This window comes from Aythya ferina, assembly GCF_964211825.1.
Source record: "Aythya ferina genome assembly, chromosome: 2".
In the NCBI taxonomy this organism is placed as follows: domain Eukaryota; kingdom Metazoa; phylum Chordata; class Aves; order Anseriformes; family Anatidae; genus Aythya; species Aythya ferina.
Genome location: NC_140297.1, coordinates 50,924,399 through 50,940,347, shown reverse-complemented (window position 1 = coordinate 50,940,347; position 15,949 = coordinate 50,924,399). Strand labels below are relative to the sequence as shown.

The window sequence follows — 15,949 nt, the reverse complement described above, 5'->3', positions numbered from 1 at the left end:
GCTTTCTTCTCATTTTACAAAGGGTGTGTGGGATGGCCATATCTAAAGGATAAGAATTATGTTACTACTGCAAAATATTTCTTGAAAGGCAGTTTTGGCAGAATTGAAAAATAGACAATGTTCTGTTGGCAGCTGGACACATTGTCTGAGTTTAAAACTGTAAGCTTATGAGCGTAGTTATGGCAATCTTTGCCACCAGGTTGGTCTCATCTTCATCTTGGCTGAGAGATACAGTTGATTAATTGTTGCTTATGTAAGCTCTGCTATTTTGTTTTATTTTTATTTTATTTTTTTGTGTGTGTTGTCTGAGGAAGTGGTTATTTACTGGCAATTATAACTCCTTTGGGGAGGCTTTTAAAGGCAATATGTGTCAAAGGTCTTTTTTGCTCATCTTGGTATGATGAAGGAGTTGTGATGTAATTACCAGTGAAATTCTAGTAACTGAAGGCTTGTTTAGAGCTGTGCCTTAGAAATACAGTACTCAACTTCTACTATTTTTTATTTATTGTTCAATTTGGGCAGAAGGGAAGGAAGGGCAACTTCATATCTGTGTTATAATTTCTGATGTTCCTGTCCTTTTGTGTTTCTTTAAAACCATTATCACTTTTTAAAAATAATGTGGGTTGTGGCATTGTCATAGACTGTATATAAGGTAAGCCATAACACAATGTGACTAAGATAAAGGAGCTGTTTTCAGGAAGGAGGAAGCTCTAGGTAGTAATTAACACACCAAATGTGCCGTGTAGACAAAATACATAATAGGTTCACAAGCATTTACACCCCAGTGGTTTCCAGAAACTACTCCTTTATGTTCTGAGTACTGTACCCACTTCAAACTCAAGTGCACATGTAGTATTGCAGAGAAACAGTACCTTTCATAGATAGAGTTGTCCCTCACCTTTCATTGTAAGCTCCTGAAAAAAGGATATGACTTTGTCTAGGCTGACTATTTTGTGGGGATTATAGAGGAAGGAAAGGGAGGGACAAAGGAGAGGGAAAGGTTTAGCAGGTAGGTTATGTTCTGGTATTTATGGATGGATGTAAGTAGCACTAGTGTTTCCTGATTTCCTGAGTTGAATGCAGAGGGCATGCAAAAAATCCTTGTTTCCATTGATAATTTGAACTACTGGAATGGAATGAGATGTTTTGTTTCTTCGACAGTTTTCTAGAGGTAAGGTGTTTGATGTTGAAATAATGCTATCATGCTGGAGCTCTGACCAGTTTGCTAGGGGCCCACCGCATATCTGAGATGCTTTAAAATCACTGTGCCACCTGTACTTTGAGGTCGCCAGACCCACTGGATATGAGTGTACTGTATCAGCATGCGTGGAGCCTAATGCACATATGTATCCCATTAAAGGCACACCATAGCCCTGAAGATGTATCAATTGCTGAATAAGAATGTCAAATTCCAAATTCTGCTTCCTTCCCTATCTTTCCCAATGTAAGACCTAGCATCACAAACTGTACTTGTTCTTCTGCTGTATACCCATTTTCCAAGGGAAGAAGAACTTCAGCCTGTTCTCTTATCTCTGCAAGATAAAATCAATGTCACCAACATGGTAATCCCATCTCTGCTGCTACACTTTTCAGGCAGAATGTGCAGGTCCTGTGCACAGTAGATTTACTACAGGCTTTTAGGTCAGATTTGATCCTGAAGCACAGAAGCCATCAAATCTCTGTGTAGGGATTCTCTTCATTCCCGTGGCCTCCTAATTACCCTTGTCTGTGGTTGTACTCGGTAAAACAAGCTTTAGTTAATTTTAAAACTAGCGTTTAAAACTCAAATGCTGAGCAATTCTAATAGCAGCACATACAGCAGTGGCACTATTATGAAATAGTTTGGTGCAAAAAATTAAAAATACATTTTTTAAAAAGTCACTTGACATCTTAAGCTGTGCATCTATAATTGGTATACGCTTAAATTTAATGTCCCTTACTTCTCTGTAAAAACCGAAATCAAACCAAACCAAAAACCTTCAGTGAGCAATTTTAAGTGCCATTGTGAAAGAAGATCCGCATCATCTTACTAAGATGCCAAATGTCTGTGTATCACTACTGCTTTGGTGTCCTAAATGAGGACCATATATATAACTGTACTGTATTTTTGATGTACAGTTCAGTCTGTGATATCTGCCAAGCAGCCACAATGATACCTCCATACCTTGCAGAGTTTGTAAGACCTGACCGCATTAAAGATTGCAAGCTTCTCTGTTTGCTGCCCTTTAGCTGCAGGCCTATTATAAATATGTAAATCTGTATAAATTCAAAGATCCAGTGTGTACTTCATGAAAGGCAAATTAGATGGAACTTTATTTTGAGTGATTTGCATTAGGAGAACTTCTTGGAAAGTGTGCTGCAAGCCCAAGGAACAGGTGCGCGCTGTTCTGCTCTAGCTCGTGGCCAAAACTTCAAGCTCAGTCAGAAGCACTCAGCTGGCTGGCTTTGGCTCACCGTGCTGGTATTCAGGTATGAGCCTGGAGAGTCTGGAAGGAATTGCATTGAAGCTCACCATTTTAAACTGAAAATCGACGTAGAAATAGGTACTGTTCCTTTCCACAGCAGTTACATACTGCTCTATGAATTAAAAGGCATAAGAATTAGTTTAGATGAAAATAACACTTAAGCTCTCTCAGGGCTTAGCCACGATCATCAGTTGTTGACATGCTTTTCCGAGGTAGTCTGCTTCCCTTTAAAGTCGGTGTAGAGTCTGTTCTCAAGATACCTTCTTAAATCAGAATTTTGCCCATGAGTGTGGCCAGTGTTTTTCTGATTCAGCAAAGGTTTTAAACACAGATTTTAAACACAGATGTTATCCCTCTGAAGTCAAAGTGTCTAGTCACATGCCTTTTGAAGTTACGTATTAAGGCTTAAGATTTATGCTGCCTAACTGAGGTCCTGTAATTTGAGAGTCTGTTTTGCTCGGCTGCCTTTATGGTCAGTGAAGATAATTATCTCTGAGATAATTTAGATTTTAGAAGATCTGAAGTTACTTTTGAAGCTGGGTATTTCCCTTTTACTGGCTTTAGAGAGGGCATAGGCTGAGCAGGCTTTTAGCCTGCAACATCTGACTGAGCTGCCTAAAGAAGGTGAGGCGAAACAGAGCTGGTGAACTGCAGTAGAAATCTTAAGGAATATGAAGAGTGGGTTGTAAGATTATTTTAAATGAAGACCAACCTATATTAACCTAAGATTATTTTATCTGTTTAGTAACTGATTTGTTTCTTATATACGGGAGTGAAAATCAAAGATGAGTAGGGTTTTTCTTAGCTGAAGAAGAAAGCTTGTTTTACTTCAGGCAATTGTGCTGTGTATGTTCTGTCTCGGGGTGTGCACAAGCAGTTGAGTCCAGATGGTGGCTGCGTCAGCAGTAGCCTCATGCTGTGCAGGCAAGGTACTGCCCCCTCCCCATGTCCCTCGTGCCCTGTCCTCAGCTTTAACCATTTTGGGTTTTTTTTTTTTTTGGTTTGCTGAGATGGCTTTCCTTTTTTTCATTCAACAAAAAATTTTAATCTACAGCATTTCTTGTCTTTTGTCCCTCCTTTACTGGCTTGAAGAACTTGTTGTGTTTTTTTTTTTTTTTTTTTTTTTTTTTTATAGTCTCTTTCTGATATTTGACGTACTTTCTCATTGCTTGTTACCTCAGATAAATTTCTTTCTCTGGGAAACACCAACTGTGGCAGAGGAAGGACAGTCAGGAGAAACTCCAGGAGCATTTTCTCAAGGGGGTTGTCACTGCCCTGTCGATGCCAGAGTTCTGCCTTCAGACCCTCTGTGGCTGAAGGAAAATTGGCCTGAAAGGAAGAAGGCTGTGGGGAGAACCCACATTTACTTCAGAGGAAGATCCTTGAGAAGGTTGTTTTTAAAGGGAGCCTCGCCACCATTTTTCAGTGGTGTAACTTTGTCAGTCACTGAGAGCTGGGACTCATCTGAGGGGGAAACCACCAGCTTCTCAGCCAAAAGTGTCAGAGGTCTCACGCTTTGTCTCTGGCTCATTGATGTTTTCTGAAGGAGTTTAAATGCTCATTTTGTAGGATTTAATCCTCTTCAAATGGGACCAGAACAGTCACCATGTAACAGGCAGTGGCATAACTCCAGAAATCATGAGCACTGCAACAGTTGGCAGGGGGCAATGTGCCTCTGGTGTAAACATGCCTCCGGTAGCTGACTCCATCTAAAATTATCTCTGGGCTGTATTAAGAGGAGAGAAAATGAATACCTTTTCTTTCGTTACGTAGCCTGCCAGGGATGCCTTAAGCATTCCCACCTCTTTTGCAATACATTGTTTGGCCAGATCATTCCTCAGCTTCTTTGGCGCTGCAGCTTGAACCAAACTGTGTTTCTGTGGTGCCTTGGATGCCCTTGTCACAGACTCCATTAAAAGACAGTCCTTCAGAAAATACTCGACATTTGTGAATTGCTGGTTTTCACAACCAGCCTCTTGTTTTCATACTGTAGCTGCAGCCACTGAGAAAGCACCCTGAGGCACTCAGGAAAGATCCTTAATGTGTTGGCTATCTTTGCGTTTCTGAAGTTTAGCCCTTATTATCTAGCTTTGCTTGATAAGGGACATCTGAAGACTATCTCTCCTGTTTTGTGCTGGTCCTATCACTTCAAAGAGAGTTTGGTTCAAATCTCTTGACCCACAAAATACGTCCATCCTTAATTCAATGGGCACATTAAACTGAAAAAAAAAAAAAGTCTTTATTTCGCTGAATTTTGGATGTCATCCTACCATTTCATCTTCACACATTGCAGTGCAGACACAGTGCAGGGTCTTTGCAAGGTCTTGGCGCTTTCCTTGGACTTGGCCTGAAGAGACAGCTGGAAAGAGTTTCTCTTACTTGCATGTGAGGTACATGGGTGCGCTTATCTAGATAGCATTATTTGTTCTGAGATTTACGGGTGCACTTTTCTAGATGGTGTTCTCTGTTCTGAGATTACTGAGTTCTGCCTGGTAGAAAATTTCCAGGTAAATGTGCAACCTCTCACTTTTAACTACCCCTTCAGTGTACTCAGAGGTTATCGGGGCACTCTTAGAGGTTGTATTTTTTCCACTTTGCCTTGCAAAACAATTTCAGGATGTTAATACTGCTTCTGAGACAACTCAGATCATGGCTGAGCACTTGGAAGCATTTGCGTGACCATCCTCAAACATGCATGTCTGTCTGTAGTCACAAATCACCTAGTGCAAGATTGCAGACATAGCACATTGCAAGCATGTCTTTGGGCTGTTTACATCCAGCAGTCATCTGTTGAATGTGATAATGACAGTACAAAGGGAACTGAGGGACTTTCTCTGATGACAAATGGACCATGTGTGCATTTGTATAGTCTTCTAGCTAATTACTAGGGCTCGGTTAGAGTGCTCAGGGCTTGTCTCCCAGGGAGTGCCAGGCTATCCTGGGAGGGAGTGATTTGAAAAGTGCCTGACTTGTACTTGTGTGTTCAGGTGTGATCTCTAACACAGTTTCAGCCCCAGCATGTATATCTGATGTCTTCCTCATCTAAGTGCTGGATGCATGTCATTTCTGAGCTGTACTAAATGCCCAGCTCTGATCACACCAGGAAAGTCAAAGATTTTTCCTGGTTTTTGTTTCAATTTAGGCTTCATGCTTCGATGTTACTGCCTTTTTCTTTGCTTTTTCTCCAGCGGTTTTTCTGCTTTAGCTACCCCTCATCCCTTGGGCCCTGTGTCTGCTCCTGTTGTATATCCATCTCAGCCCAGATTTGTACATCAGCCTTCTTTTGTTCCCTTGTATTCCTGCTCAGCTGTCTGCTCCAGTCTGCCCTTAGTTTTTGCTCCACCCAAATCCTAATGGAGAACGGTCTATAATGGATAAAATGTCCACTGTGTGGATGCTCACACTAGAAACAAGATCACACAATCTGTGGAGTTAAGTATAGTGCTATATCCAGCAGCTATGTACCTGTTGTCAGTCCTGAAGGTTCTGATTTTTCATGCTCACTGCAAAGAAATATTGAGGAGTGGTGTACCAGTAGGAACTTTAAGTCTTCTTGCTTTAGGGGCTTCTCAATGCCGCTTGGAGACATTATTGGGTCAAGAAGGTTTACAGATGCTCTTGATACCACTCTTGAACAGAATTGTCCAAAAGGTCAGTGAGATATGCTGAAAGGAATCCCGCAGGCGTCCATACAGCCAAGGCAACTTCATTGCCCTGAGTTTGTGATTTTTTTTTCCTTATTTTTCCTTTTTTTTTTTTTTTTTTCAAATACGAATCCCCAAAACACTTATTTTATCTTACACCAGATTCAGCTCAGTTTTACTGAGAAATTTGAAATGAAGATTGGAAACATTCAGTATTTTCCTTTTCAGGGCTCAGGGCTTTAGCCAAACAATTTGCAATAATTGCAAATGAAAAATGCTTAGTGTAGGAACTAACATATAAAGGCAAGTACACATCCATTTCTGGTTGCAGTTCTCATTATCTCCAAGATGAATAATTTTAATTACTTTCATGAACCTTCTTCTTGACAGACACATTCAGAATGATTTAATTTATCCGATAAAATGAAAATACACTTTTTTTTTTCTCCCCTGTTTTTATTTAACAGGGGGTTCAGGGCTATGCAAAAATTCCCCAGATATACAGAAAGTAATTATAGAAGTGGTTCAGGTTGTGAACCACTGAGTTTTTTGTTTGTTTGTTTGTTTGTTTTTAAATTATTATGAACGTAAACAGTTTAATATTGAGATATGTAGCAATAATATTTTGTGCAATGTATTTGGCAGAGACTGTTCTGTGTCTGTGCTTATAATTTTAAATTCATACACATACGAAATTGCTTTTTAAAAATCTAAATAGAAAATCCATGTGTAAGTGTCTTAGGTCATATTTTTTTAAACTTATCTCTATATGAAATGGATATGTTTACAAGCATGTAAATATGCATGTATTCCACATAAGTTCTTGCGTGTGCTTTATTTATGAGTAGATTGCTATAAATATAGGAGTGTGTCCATAATATGGATGCTTGGAATCCAGAAAAGGACTTAAATATATATCTTTTATAAGATTAGTAAAATGTCAATATTAGTGATACTTTGAATAACTGAATTTCTAGAGTTCATAATTAATATGCTTTATTAAGAAATCAGAAGTGGCAGAGATTTGTGTTTGGAAAAGACTCTATTTCAAAAGTTGTTTTTTTTGTCTTTTTAAAGTTTAACATGGACTTGATCCAAAATCCAAGCCAGGAAAAGAACAGATTCCCACTGACTTCAGTAGGGAACTCTAGATCAGACACCAAACTACAGATAATCTTTTTTTTTAGCTGTTATTAGACCAATTGGAAAATGAAATAGAGATGATTGTGCAGACATTTGTTTACAGGAAATGACAAACCCAGTGGTTTAAGGGCACATAGATTCAGTAGCTTTGATGCAAGTGATCCAAGTTCCAAGCTCCTTTGTTGCAGACCAGGTTCAGCGCTTTATGCCTGTGCATCTTGTGTTTTTGTACTTGTTTCTGAAACAAAACAACAAAGAAACAAAAAAAACACCTCCAAATAAATGAATGTAAAAATCATACTAAATCAAGTGCCTATAATGTACATCTGACCAAAGCAGTGTTTAAAAATCAGTATGGTGGAAAAGATTCTGAACTAATTTAAATGTACACAGAAGGGCTTTCCGAATGTTGGTTTTCTGCATTTTATGTAAATTTATATGTGCATACCTACTAACCATTACACGGAATATGCACTTTGCATGAAAGTTTTAGGAAGAATGTTAACTTTCAGAATTTGAGTGTTTAATTTTGCAGTGTTAATACTGATTCTTTCTCCTTACACTATACACCCTTTGGTATATTATTTCTCATTAACTTTATATAAAGAATATTTAAAGAAATGTCTGAACTATTTATAACATTATGTGAATTTAGGCAAGTGTAACACCAGACCATAAATTTGTCATCTTTGCTAGAGGTGCTATGTCATGACCATTAAATATTAGGGCTTTTCCTTCCATTTCCAAACACTCCCTGCAGTAAGTCTAGAACAATGTCTTGTTCTCTTAACCTTGACCACAATATTTTAGTTTCTTCCCATGCTCCAGTGTCTTTCTCCTTACTTTTCATCATTTTTCTCTCTTATAGTCTTCCTCACAGTATCTTCAGCTTCTTGTTATGTTCTCCCTCATCTGCTATTTTCATCTTGAGGCTGGGAAGAGGCGAGCACCCCAGGGGCTGGTAGAGCTCCCCAGGTGTTGACTGCCTGGGTGACCACTGCCTTTCAGTGACCAAATGGACCACAAACAGCAATTAAGGCCTGAAGTCTGACAGTCCTTCTGTCACCAAGAGCCCATAGGATCCCTCTCTCCTATCTCTTTGCTGACTTTTCCTGAACTTAAGGAACCTGCTATTTTTGAGGACAAAAATTGTTTTAAATTAAGTGATGATTTTTAGAGTTACTTTTGGGACTATGATGGAAGAATGAAGATGCACAGAAAAAAAATGGCTATAAAAATGTACCTCCAAGCTGTTTGCTTCCCCTTAATCCAGAAGAACACACTTTTGAAAGAAGAGTTATATAAAGTATATCCAGGTGTTTACTGCTTAAATACTGACCTTCTGACTTCTTTTTTTAAGGTTCAGCAGATAGATCGTGTAGTAGAAGTTGTAGAGGAAACTATTAAAGGTAAGCAATACACTTGAAATTACACGGTTATGTAGCTGGTTTCTGAGATGTAAGAAGCATTAGCTAGCAGAAATGCTGTCATGTTCTTTACCAACCTAATTCTTGCTTTCCCCTCTAGCTAAATGTTTGGGCAGTGCTATACTTTGCCATGTGTGTTTAGCGTAAGGAGTAATTTCAGAGATCTTTTCTGGCAGGAGCTCCATGGCCTGTTGGATTCATAGGTAAACGATCTTGAGGAGACTTCAAGAACCCATTTAAGTTGCATCAATGTAGGTAGATGTAGAGTGCTTTTTAAAGTTTCTGCTCTATCTTACTTCATTGCTCTATCTCCACCTTCTTACGTTTAGTACTCTCATGTTTTCTTCTTTTCAGCTATTTTGGCTCATTTCCCTGAGCTTTTCTCAGCAGGACAGATAAATTATCTGCTGCTTTAATGTTCTTTTGTAATTGTGTTCCTTGTTCTCTCTGGCTGCGTTCATGTGTGTGTACACGCAGTACTTTGCAGTGAAGGGGGGCAAAGACAGTATTGTTTCTCCAGTCTCACTAGTAAACATTTGCTATTAAATAAATATATTTGTCTGGATCCTTCTGGGTTACCTAAGTTTGTCTCCATTACTTATCAGGCCATAAAAATTACTGTTCCATGAAGCTTTAAATTACAAGCTTTAGCTCAATTGGCTGTACTTTCAATATAAACAAGTGTCTGGTACACAAGATGTTGCCTTTACTTTTAATGCTGGAGTTTGATGGTTTCGAAGTACAACATGAAAATATAGAAATGGTGCAATAAAGCTTAAAAGAAGACGGGAAAAATGTTTATGTTAAGAAACCATGTAGTACTGTAAGGTTTTTAGGGTTTGCAGTTTGAAGGCCTTAAGGTGTGTATTGCTTTGAATAGTTTCAGAGATGAAACCTGTACTCTTATGTACTCCTAACCCAAACTTTTTGCAGTTTGTCCTTATTTTGTGGTTCCTACACTTTTGGTACAACCTATTGTACTACGCAAACAAAGAAGAAATATTCAGTGTATTCATATTTGTTACTGAATGTGCACAACTATTTTCCCAGAAACATCATGGTGTTTATCACAACATGTTGAAGATGGGGATACTTCATGATTTTCACAACAGCACAGTATTTCAGATCCCTATCTAATTTTCCTGAAGTGTATTTATTCTTAACGGAGTAAGATGATAACCTGGGTCAGCATGCCCTCCCTTTACAAAATTGTGCTTTGTAATATTTATACTGACTCAGAACATTACTGCTTTTTTGATAACATAGTTACTCAGGTTATTGTGACTGAATATTATGTGATTAGAAAGAAGGCAAACATTCCAGAAGCAATTGTTAAAATTATGTTTTTTATTGAACTGATTATAAGATTGCATTTTGCGTATGGATGTAATTCTGGAAAAATGTAATATAAAATTTAATGTACACTTATGCTTTAAAAAGCATCAATTTGGGGAAAAAATTAGCTTCCTTTCTAGCTTACGATAAGTGATCTGAATAAAAAGAAATAAGTGGTCTGTTGAATTCTATACATGGTGACAATTCCTTCAGGGATTTCTCAGAAAGTAATGGAACACAGTATTTCATAAGTTCTATGGGAAAAAATGAACAGAACCAGAATTTCTCTTTGGAAGACAATTGGCAAATTGACAGGGGTCATAAGGTGTGATGAAGTCTTGCTTTTACAAAGGCCAACCATTAAAATTAGGAGATTTTACTTATAATTTGTTTTTCCATTTAAATTTGTTTAAAAATAATGCATTGATTTATGGATTTGGTAATCACCTTCCACAAATAGAGAATAATGTGAAACTCTTTGTTCCTGTGTTTTATAAATGATTCTAACTGTGAACTTTCATTAACTAAGTAAAGAAAAAATACTTTAGGTAACAGGACTGTTGGTTAAGAATGCTTTATGCTGTAAGACACATCCGTGGTAGAAGCTTAAATTCTTGTATTTAAAACCAAATGAAATGTGTTTGCATTGTCTTCTTAAATCTGTGACATTAGTTACAATTTCTGAAGCCCCAAATATCTTGAGGAGGCAGAGATGGTATGGGACAGGGGATTAAATACAAATTTTGAATTGAGAGCCAGTTTACATTCTTTTTTTTTTTTTTGTTGGATTTTTGTCGTTGTTATACAATGCAATGTCCTTCACCTGTCTTTTTTAAAGAAAATCAATAGATTATATGGGTGCTTTACTCTTGTAGTGCGGCTATGTCTATACTGAAAGTTTAAAAAAATGTTCTGACTAAATATTTAAACTAAGTTTAAACTGCATAGCATCTGTACCCTGCAGGGCAGCTGTCTTTGTAGATCAGTCTGCCTGAGTTGTCAGGGTTTTCTGTCCAGATTACACAGTTATTATCGTAGTTGCCAGTTTTAAGTTTAGAGACTGGTTTTCCTTAGGTTCCCATTTCTTGAGGGCTACCAAATATTTTTTGGTGGATACTTGAATTTTGCTGTACACAATTTACGACAACAGAAACGTTGTTTAAAATAAATAAATAAACTAACTAAGATAAACCCCCCCTGTTTGTTTGTTTGTTTGTTTTTTTCCCCCTAATGTTTTTCTCTCTCATTTACCAAGAAAATGTCTACCCTGTTGTGTTTTTTTTTTTTTTTGAAAACTTACTGTTTTCCTTACTGTATCCTCCTCAAAAACTACTTTTTTGGAGTTATTCAAAACTCTTTCTACGAAATATGACTGTGTTTTTTCTAGTTTTATTTCTCAGTCTTGTAGTCAAGTTTAGAATACCCTATTCAGAGCAGTGTCATTGTACTGATTCAATTGATGGCTTGAAGAAGTAAATGTTTATGGTGGTCTTTACTTCACCTTTCTGAAAACAGCATAATTGTAGTTCCCAACTCTGTGCTTACTCATAAACACTTTTTATGTGCCTTTACCTTTTTATCCTTCTTCATCGGAAAATGGAAAAGAAGGATGCTCATGTTTCTTTTGGTTGCTAGTGTGGTAAGGGGCATAATTTTTAAGAGACCCCATGATGCCTCATTTTGAGATCACCCTGAGCTTTATCACAAGTCAACTTTCAGGTTCCCCATGATTGTCAGGTATATTCTGAAACTGCAATTTCCAAAAGGGATCTTTAAAAGTGTGCAATGTTTGTATGCAGGTCATGTCTGGTTTAAACTGTGTCCCAAGATGTATTTTAACTAGAGGCATCTTCAAGTACTCTTTCTATAGCTTATATTGCTAAAATTTGAAACCTCTGTACTTCCATCTAAGATAATCATGGATTTCAAGGAGCTGGACAAATAGATTTGATCTCAGTCTTAGAATTAGGTTTCTTAAAGTGACAGCCACAAAAATATAGCTGGAGTGTTTCAGTCTTACAGACTTATAGAACAGTTTCATCATGCAAGTCTCTGATTGAACAGTTTAGCAAAACTTTCTTCTTCTGCACATTACCCAAATCTTACAACTGAATTCACAGCTATTTTTACATCATTGGGGCACCCTAGCTCCACTTCCATGCCTAGGTTCCTGGTAATGACATAGTAAGGTAGCAATTGAATTATTTGGACTAGGAGAAAACTTGGTGATACTTGACATATGCTCTTTCATTAAGTAAGATTTCTGTACAAAATTTCAAAGCTGTTTAGGTTAATCAGTCTCTTTAGCCTGTTCTACTAAGATGAAGCTTTTTTTTTTTTTTTTTTTCCTGATGGGAACCACAGGATGTCACTGGTGATTGCTCAAGTCAGCATTTTTGAGCCATTCTGAAAGCTGTTTTTAAAAATAGCTCAGTGTGTGTGTATGTACAAACTGAGATAGAAATGGTTTATGTAAAAATGGTCAAGAAAATATATTTAGTCTGTAATTTAAAGGACAGATTTTAATGGCTTGATGTGGAAATTCCCCTTGGTTTTTAATTCAGGTCTATGTGGATTTGGGGCTTTTTCCACCTCCCCTTCTAGACATGCTAGCTGTCTCATGTTGAAGCTTTTTGGGGGTGGGGAACATGGAAGTGGAGCATTTGTATACAATTTGCTTTTAGCTTAGGCCTTAGGGAGATGAGGGGCACAGGGTGAATTGAGTTTAGTCTGTATTGTGTCTGTCAAACGTTTTCACAAAACATAGTTTTACAATGGGTCATTAGACTTGATTGTTAAAAACAGCCAAAGGAAATTACTTCAGGGTTGAGCCTTTTATACTTCACATAACCTTTCTTGATTTCAGTCACGTTGACCTGTCTGGTGAAGTTGCCCATCCATTCCCAGCTTAAACATTAACCAGCATTTACTAACCGTTGAATTGTTAATTATGGATTGCTGATAGTTGTGTCAGTCTATGAAAATGAGCAGGTGAATAGTACCTGTTTGCATTTATATAGAGTACAGAATTTATACCAGATTGCATAATTTAGAGAGATTGTATGTAAATGTATGTTTGGGTACATGTATGTAGGTACGTATACGAATGCCAGCTATATTAAATAGTATTTGTATGTGCTGTTTGTTTCTCTTATAATCTGCTGATAATAGATAAAGTAACAGTAGATAAAATACTGTCTATTGAATTTCAATGATGGTAGGAAGGGTGGCCTTGACTTAAGAAGCTGGTGATGAGCCAAAAGAGGAATAAAAACTGTAGGCATTAGGAGTTCCTTTCTGAGGAAAAGTGTAATTTGGCTCCCAGTCAGGAAACTGGCTGTTTGTGCCTAGTTGCAGCTTGAGAGGGGTCAGAGGGAGGGTAGCGGCCTCACCGAGCCCCAGTGTCTGGTTCTGTATCCTTTGAAAGGACATAGAAAGGGAGGGGGGTGGTTTTGGAGGGGTTGTTTTATTTATTTCACTTTGTGGTGGCCTGACCTTGGCAGGCTGCCAGAACCCAACCAGGATCAACTGCACTCTGTGCATGGGTCCCCTGTGGACCAAAAGCTCTTGCCAGCAGACCTGTTCCTGCATGGGTTTGGCTCCATGGGCTGCAGCTTTCCTCAAGGACCCAATGTCCTCCACAGGCCGCTTCACTGTGGTCCTCACCACAGGCTGCCTGGAGCACCTCCTTCCTCACCAACCACGATGTCTGCAGGCCTGTTTCTCTCACTTTTTTCCTCATCCCTCTGTCTCAACTGCTAGGTGGTGGCTGTTGCCCGTTCTGGGCAAATGCTTTCCCACAGGTGCCTCAGGCTGAGCAGCCAGGCTCAGCAGTGCCCTGAGGTGTGGGTCTGCTGGGGCTGAGAGGAGCTGCATGTGGCCAAGCAGGGTCACCCTGTGGTCTCTTCTCACAGAGATGATGCCCCCCCTGCCAATGTGCGGGCATCTGCACCCAGTACACGCTGTTATGTCTCTAACACTATCTCTAGGCAGTAGAATTGCCTTTTGAACTGAGGTTATTGAAAAGTCATGGTACTAGCTGCAGAAATTTTGCGAGGGGTTATCTATGTTTGAAAAAAAAAAAAAAAAAAAAAGGTGGGTGGGGATTTAAATCAGGTTTTCAGTAGGCAATACACGGAATCATCATAGCTTTAAGATACATTGTTGGAAAGACAATGGTTAAAGAGTCAGAATCGCCAATTTGTAGGTATTAATAGCAGAGGTTAACAGCATAATAAGGTAAATGTCATCCCCCCCTTCTTGTTGTCCATGGATTAGTAATTTTGGGACTTATCCTGTAAAAAAAAACAATAATTAGAGATTGTTATTGTTGTTATCTAGGAAATCAGCTTTATGTGTCGGAAGAATGTCATTACCTAAAGCAGTAGCATTTTTGTCTTCTGTTAATTTGAGAACTACTTTGACAATGAGCATTGACTTAGGAAGAACCTGACTCAAATGTATCTTGCCGTACAATTTTTAAATGAAGGTCTTTTCATTCACCTGAACACTTCAACAGGAGCACTGGCTTGAATTTTGATTTCATGTTTCTGATAGCTTAGGAGAAGTCTGGCATATTGAATGATGAGAAGTTCTACTTTTCAGGAGGCGAGTTTGGAATAATATGATTATTTGCACCAGTAGCAATTTAGAGAATTTAGTTTTGCAGAGCATAATTTAAAGAAACAGTAGAGCACAATGTGGAATATGCAGAAATTATGGAGAAGTTTCTGCAAAGACACACTTGAATTGCTTTTGTAAAAGATCGATGGTTGTGGAGCTCAACATAAAATTTTATTTGCAGAGGCAAGAAGTTTCCATTCCCAGCAATTGTTTTTGGTTCTTAAACTAAAGTTTATTGCCCTTTTTGCTGTGCCTGCTCAAATGCTTTTGGGCATACAGAGACTATTAGCTATGCGAGATGATCCAGAATTTTAGGTAGATTTTGTAATAATTTTCAATTACTTGGTATAGAAAACTAGAGCAACTGACTATTTGTGTTACGAAAACGACATTGTTTTGTGAATTTTTCACAGAAACTGAATGGGAGACAAATAGTGGGGCAGGAAAACAAGCAATGGCAGGGAACAAACAGAAAACCAGAATAGAAAAATTTTGATTGTTTGTTGTTAAATGAGTCTGTGATGTGCATGGAAAAGATACCTTTTCTTCCAGACCCATATGTGCTCTTTTCTGCACTTGTAATGAATGATCTTCTTACAACATCCCTATTTTTCTATGCTATTTATATTGGATAGGTTCAGCTCTGTTAGCTGACTCAGCTCAGCTTGTGGTTAGCTCTGTATAGCTCCATTAGAGAATCCTTTGGCTGGTAAATGTAAGGCAGAGCATGTTCAAAACAGTGCGATTTAATTAACCATAAGAAGGATATAAATAGATAGCCGAAGAGTAGAGAGCAAACTAAAAGCTTGCTCCTGCGTATAGTGATAGGTTCATCTCAGCGTTTCATTCTAAGGCTTATTTATTTTGTTCTGTTCAAACCTGCACACCCCAAAAACATTAGGTAAGTTTATTGTACTACTGCAAGTGTCTCTGACAATGTGCCCTTCAGTACTGTCTTTCCTTAGCACACAGCCTGTTTCATCTGATTCATTTTTTTTTTCTTTGCGAGCTTCTGTCCACAATCTCCTGAGGTTTTGAACAGCATCCTTGATCCTAACCAAATGCATTTCTTCAGAGGGGTGAGGAGAGAAGGTCAGGGGAACTCTTCCTACAGCTGGTTCTTGGCATTGTCTCTCTGAGCTATTGAAGCCTGGAGCCAGTGTTTTGAGTTTATAGCAGATTTAACATTTAGCCACTTTTTTAGAAAGACAAAAATATCACATGATGTCAGAATAGAGTGGAGCTATTGAATCCTGAAAAATATAGTGCCTTAATAGTGTACGTGTATTTCAAGCTCTTTTGCTGTGAGAGC

General features: G+C 38.3%; 1 protein-coding gene across 3 annotated transcripts in view; it reads left to right on the top strand.

The window, feature by feature from the left end:
• Nucleotides 1–15,949, top strand: part of CDKAL1 (CDKAL1 threonylcarbamoyladenosine tRNA methylthiotransferase) — a 429,529-nt gene that overhangs the window by 133,719 nt on the left and 279,861 nt on the right. For all 3 annotated transcript variants that reach the window (XM_084510786.1, XM_084510787.1, XM_084510788.1), the window contains one exon: nt 8,613–8,661. In XM_084510786.1, coding sequence (XP_084366912.1) covers nt 8,613–8,661 — 49 coding nt within the window. The remainder of the gene's footprint in view (nt 1–8,612; nt 8,662–15,949) is intronic.